At 43.4% G+C, this 6000-nt stretch overlaps 1 protein-coding gene across 2 annotated transcripts in view; it reads right to left on the bottom strand.

Moving 5' to 3' along the window:
* Positions 1 to 921: 921 nt before the first annotated feature.
* GABRA5 (gamma-aminobutyric acid type A receptor subunit alpha5) overlaps positions 922 to 6000 on the bottom strand; it is a 99594-nt gene continuing 94515 nt past the window's right edge. Inside the window, exons 7-9 of one of the 2 annotated variants that reach the window (XM_061626946.1) lie at positions 5798 to 5950; positions 4211 to 4425; positions 922 to 1420 (exon numbers count right to left, since the gene is read on the bottom strand). In XM_061626946.1, coding sequence (XP_061482930.1) covers positions 1121 to 1420; positions 4211 to 4425; positions 5798 to 5950 — 668 coding nt within the window. In that variant the 3' untranslated portion in view covers positions 922 to 1120. The remainder of the gene's footprint in view (positions 1421 to 4210; positions 4426 to 5797; positions 5951 to 6000) is intronic. The other variant, XM_061626945.1, reaches the window with a different exon arrangement.

Genomic DNA, 6000 nt, shown 5'->3' with positions numbered 1-6000 from the left:
GCATGTACATTGCTCAATACCTCATCACTTAATGACATTATCTAGAGCTGAGCTGTGCATTACAGTCACCACAAGGATTAGGGTTCTCACGGTAAGTTTTCTACTGACATCAACAATTGTTGGCACTCTAATCATGACATCCAGAAATGGGGAACCTGTGATCCCCTAGATGTTGCTGGACACCAACTCCCATCATCCCTGACCATTGGCCATGATGATTGGGGCTAATAGGAACTGAAGTCCAACAACATCTGCCCTGATGTCTTTCCCCATCCCAGATGTAGTCAGAGCAATCATGCCATCAGTTTTGCACAGTAGGTACTGTACTTTGTGTCAGTAGTGTTCCATATTATGTCAGGGATGATGGTAAACTTGCCACAGGGATACCAATTGCTACCGTACTTGTAATGTGTGGCCCATTTCTCAGATTTGCAGCTGAATGTGTGAACTGCCTTCACTGAAATGTTCTGCGTTATCAGGTGATACGAGGCATAATGAAGACTGTGCCTGTGGTATTTGATCTGCGATAGGCATCCTACCCATCCAAGTTCTCAAGGGAGAAGCATACGTATATGGATTCCCCCTAATCCAAAAACCAGGAGGCATGGAGTATGAGAGCTGTCACACATCCACTCGCATGCGCACAGCCAAGTTATGGGCATATAGTGTTCTAGGTCCAAGCCAGAACACCCCAGCACTGACAAACTCTGGAATAACGTATGAACTTTTCTGCAACTGCAGAGTCCACAGTCTCCACCTATATTTACATTCGAAGTATAAAAACTGCAGATATGCAATATGCCCAAACAGTTTAAAAAATATACCCTATTTCATTTGTAAACTATCAATGCAAGTTACTCAGCAGCACAGAAGCCATGTTCCATGTCTTCTGTTGTCCTAGAAAGATTTGTGTCTGCTGCCTTTAATGTAATTGTCAGAAACATCTGAGGTTACATGTAAAAACAATCAAGGCAATATTTTTTGTACATACTGTTAAACATGCAAAAACTTCCTGAAGAATATTGCCCAAAGGTAGAAAGTCTTTTGGAACCTCAAATTCTCCTTGGTAGCATTTGTTTTTGCAAGTATGGCTAACACTTGATTTGAAAGGTCCTTCCATTTATTTTGGAGAAGCAGCACCTTTAATAACAGTTTCCCTGTTCAAATATGTGGCCCAATAGACTAAGTTGAAAGTTCCGAACAAGACTGGAAAAACTATCCGGGACATCTTGTCAATTTTACTGATGCTGTTATAGGTCTTTTTGTTTTCAGCAGGTTTCTCAACAGGTTTTACTGGAACCGAAGCAGCATTGGAGATGACTGCAGGGGCAGAGTCCTTTGGTATGTTTAATGTGGGGGTCATCCTTCCAGTAGTGTAAGTGTTAATGGCTTTGTTTGCCAATAATTCACGCTCTTTTTTCTGCAAAACAATGGAACAAAACACTGATGAAAAAAATACACACTCGGACATGAAAAAGTTGAAGTATTTTACAGAGTCACTGCAAAACTTAGGTTACTTATGCCTCAACACTGACAAAAGCAACTGGTGATTTAAAGAGTGCTAGATGGGTGTGTGTTTTGCATTCTAGTGGACTGATGATTCTAATTCTTCCTAAAACTGTAAGGTACTCCAGATTTATAAGCCCAGTTGAAGAAACCTAGATTCCAATAACATTTTCATAAATATTTATTTGAAATCATGAAGATGAGGGGGGAAAGTCAGTGATTTACCACATCACTCTGGTTGTATGAAGACCAGATCTTTTGAAGAAAAACATATCAATCTTAATTCAGTCTGAAAATGCATCTTCTGGTTGGGTGTAGGGGATTTGTCTTAACAAGTAGATAGAGAGAATAAAAGAGGATATTCTTCTTTACCATCCTTAACGCTTGGAACTGGTGCTCTCTTTCTGACGGGATTTACTGTGTTATTTTTCCTTATTATGATGCTAGCACTTCTGTCCTGATTTCTAACATTCCTCTCATATTGCACTACCTGCTGCATTATGGAACTGTGCTTTCCCCCATCAATATATTGCAAACTCATGCTACATTTCATTCACACCAGTGGGCATGCACACTTCTGTATACCAGAATGCCACTCCAAGTTGCATTATGTGAGTGTCAGTAGCATGAGCCCCAGAAAATTCCTGGAAAAATAAAACACTAAACTCCTGTGATTGTTCTGGGTTAACAGGGTTGCAGACAGATTTTTTTCTGGAAGCAATTAACATGGAAATGAATGCTAAATTTTCACTTGACTCCACTAGATTTCCAGAAGTGGCTTTTACATCATGTAAAAGATTACATAAAACGTGCACATTAACAGGGAAGGAAACTTTGGGAAAACGGAATAAAGTGCTGTCTGAATGCAGCCTCTCTCTCTTTCTCTCCAAAGCCCAGCTCAAATCCCATAGCTTTTATCAAGCTTTTGGTTTAACTCCTTACAGTGCAGTCCTACCCATGTCTAGCTAAAAGCAAGCTTCATGGAGTTCAGTGGTACTTACTTCCAGATAAGAGTGTAAAACCACAGCATTAGTCCTTACCTGCGACTGAAATGAAGACTAAGAACACGTTGCTTCATTTTTCATGTTCATTCCTTGTTACCCTTGACTTTTCCACCCTCTCTAGCAGGGATGAGGAAACCTGTGGCTATCCAAATGCCATTGGACTCCCAACTCTCATCAGTGCCACCCAATATGGGCTATGTGCACGATGTTGGGAACTGGAGTCCAGGAGGTTCTCCATCCCTTTCTCTCTCCTATATTGATATTTAGATTGGAAGTTTCTTGGGGCAGGAACCAAGCTTTTGTTTATGCTCCTCTGTAAAGTTTCATGTACTCTGACGGTACTATATGAATAATTTCATAATAATTATAAAGTATGCCTTGCTTTTTTTAAAAAAAATAAATCACTGGTTTCAGCACCCAGAAAAGTGTTTGTTGACATCACTAGTGAAGGACCACAGGATCTGAGATTCAGATCAGCATGTGAATTATTGCAAGTCTTTATCAATCTAATCCTCACCTCCAATGCATAGAGATGGATTTCAAAACCCTTATAGAGAGAGCTTAGCTACTTACATGATGTTCCATGTTTGGGACAGTTGTTAAATCAGCAACACCCCATTACTGGCAAAGGTAAACAACATTTTAGGATACCTTTTTGTTCTGTTTTCTATACAGTTTTCATAGGGTATAATTAATTTTTGTTCCTCAAAAAAAGAACAGCCACCCCTCCACCTCCGATATTTTGTCCAGGCCAGATTTCAGCAAAAAACAGTCTTGATCCCAGGTTATGTACATAAATCCAGATATTCAGAGACTGAGGTGGAGCAAATTCTCCTCACCCCTGCCTCATGCTTGCATAATACCCAGGAGAGGTCATGTTATTTCAGCACCTGAGGTAGAAAATCCCACAAGCGCCTCTCCTTCTCTCTGGCTGTAAAATATAATAATAACAACCATTTGCTTCCCTTTACTGACACCCAAAATCAGCTGCCTGAGGAAGTTGCCTCATTCTGCCTAATGTTAGGGCCAGCTCTATGACATTGATTGTCTCACTGAAGGCAGTGGGATAATTCATTTCTTCCTATATAATAAAAAGGTAAGCCAGCATGCCAGCATGCAGCATGACGTTGGGGGTGGGATGCAGCAGCAAAGATGGCTGACTGGGCAGGCTGTGCGGTAGCAGTGGCAGAACCCTCGGCATGAGGCTGGCAGTGGCACGGCGGTAGCAACTGAACAACAGAGGGTTGGGTTGTAGAATGCGGCTGCCTGGTGGGGTGGCAGAGGGGTAGCACGGGAGCAACCACACAGGCGGGCTGCACAGTGGTGGTGCTGCAACAACCAAGGCAAGCAGTTTGGGATGGGGAGTGTGGGTGCCTGGGAGGACGGTGGTGAGGGGGAAAGTTTAGCAGTGCCTTGTGCGTGTGTGTGTTGTGTGTGGAGGTGCCTGGTGTGTTTGGGGTGGGTGTTGGTATGTGAGCAGCAGGGCTCTGCCCCCCTAGTTCTCATATAAGATTGTTAAACACTAGGAGGGTAACCCAGTGGAATGCAGAATACAAGATCACAATAATCTCATTTTAAATTGGGTTCAGCAAGAGAACTCTTTGTGGATTATGCTCACTAGATTTTCAACCAAGCCAGAGAACCCCCACCCCCAATTCAGATTAAGTATTCTAGCTTTTCAAAGAGATGCAAATAACAACCACCTTCTTTTTTGCAGCCTCTAAAGCTTTCTTGCCATCCCAGGCCCAGCTTCTTTTTGTAAAGTAGTTGACTGTGGCGAATTCAATCAGTGCAGAAAATACAAAGGCATAGCACACAGCTATAAACCAATCCATTGCAGTAGCATAGGCCACTTTTGGTAGAGAGTTGCGGGCACTGATGCTTAAAGTAGTCATTGTAAGGACTGTAGTGACGCCTTGAAAAGAAAAGAATAAGCAACTTTTAGAATTACCTGTGAACTATCTATGGTTTAGCTCAACCTTCCCCAACCTAGCCAGTGTGGCATAGTGTTTAGAGTGTTGGGCTTGACCCGGGGGACCAGAGTTCAAATCCTCTCTTGGCCATGAAGCTCACTGGGTGGCCTTAGGGCAGTCACTATCTCTCAGCCTAACCTACCTCACAGGGTTGTTTTGATGATAAAATTGGGAGGAGGGGAACCATGTTTGTATGCCACTTTGAGCTCTTTGGAGAAAGGTGGGATATAAACTAACTAACTAAATAAATTAAAGCAGTAAGTAGTCACTGTTTTAATCAAGCAGGCTGCTATGGTAAATGGGTCACATGGAGTTTAACTTCAGGAATAACCATGCTGTCCAAATAATAAGAACTGTGCCACAAAACTGGCTGAGATCAATTATGACATTTAGTCATGCAGAAGCCCTGTCCTGTGGCCACCTCTGATGTTACATTCCCCTACTTCTTCTGTGGTCATAATTGCATGCAAGGAAGTGGCCATGGCTGCCTTCAGAACCTGCTGATCGGGATGAAAGGGGTGGAGAAAAAAGCAATAAACTGCCTGAGGCAGGCCATGGGCAGGCGAAAACAGGTTGGCAGGGAAAGTGTCAAGCACCACCTCCTATCCCAATGGTGCAGTTAGGTCACCTGGACTTAATAGTTGGACAGGGCTCCCCTCATTAGAAGGTCATGTATATCACTCCACTTACTTCAAAATGTGGTAAAAAGCCAGCCCTGCTGCCAGCTGAGTGGAGTCCTGGACGTCTGCCCTGATGGCCCCACTGCTCCTACCTACACATTCTGCCGTGTCATGAGGTATTACGAGGAAACAAAGCTTGGAAACGTTACTTTTTTGAACTACAACTCTCATCAGCCCAATCCAGTGGCCATGCTGGCTGGGGCTGATGGAAGTTGTAGTTCAAAAAAGTAACTTCTCCAAGCTCTGCGAGGAAAACATGGCATTCTGGATCCCTTAGAACACAGATGGAGAACCACAGGCCCAGGGGCTGAATGTAGCCCTGCAAGCCTCCCTATTTGACCCTTGGGACTCTCCCCAGGCATACCTCCTTCCCAGGCCACACCCATCCCTGTTCCACTCATTCCTCAAGTGTGTGGGTAGGAATGTAGCCGTGTGTATATAAACTGCTGTTTTTTGTGTGGCTGGAATGAAGCCTACTGTCCAAAGGTAAGAAAGCCACCTGTCGCTCAACTTTGGCCACACCCACCACTGGTAGGCAAGTTGCCCACAAGGGAATGTGGCCCTCAGGTTGAAAAACATAAAAATCACTTTAAAAGCAAAAAAAGTAAGACCCAGAGAGCAGTGAAATACTTACCAAAGACTGTTCTAGCAGGGACAGATTCTCTGTTTAACCAAAACGATACTTGGGATAAGATCACCGTCATAATACATGGAAGGTAAGTCTGGATGACAAAATAACCAATCTTTCTTTTCAGGTGAAAGTGTGCTCTCATTATAGTATATTCACCTGAGGTGGCAGGGGGACAGGGAGGAGAGGGAGAGAGAGAGATGCACAGT

Source organism: Rhineura floridana, chromosome 5 (assembly GCF_030035675.1).
Source record: "Rhineura floridana isolate rRhiFlo1 chromosome 5, rRhiFlo1.hap2, whole genome shotgun sequence".
NCBI classification, from domain to species: Eukaryota; Metazoa; Chordata; class Lepidosauria; order Squamata; family Rhineuridae; genus Rhineura; species Rhineura floridana.
This window is presented reverse-complemented; position numbering and strand designations above follow the sequence as displayed.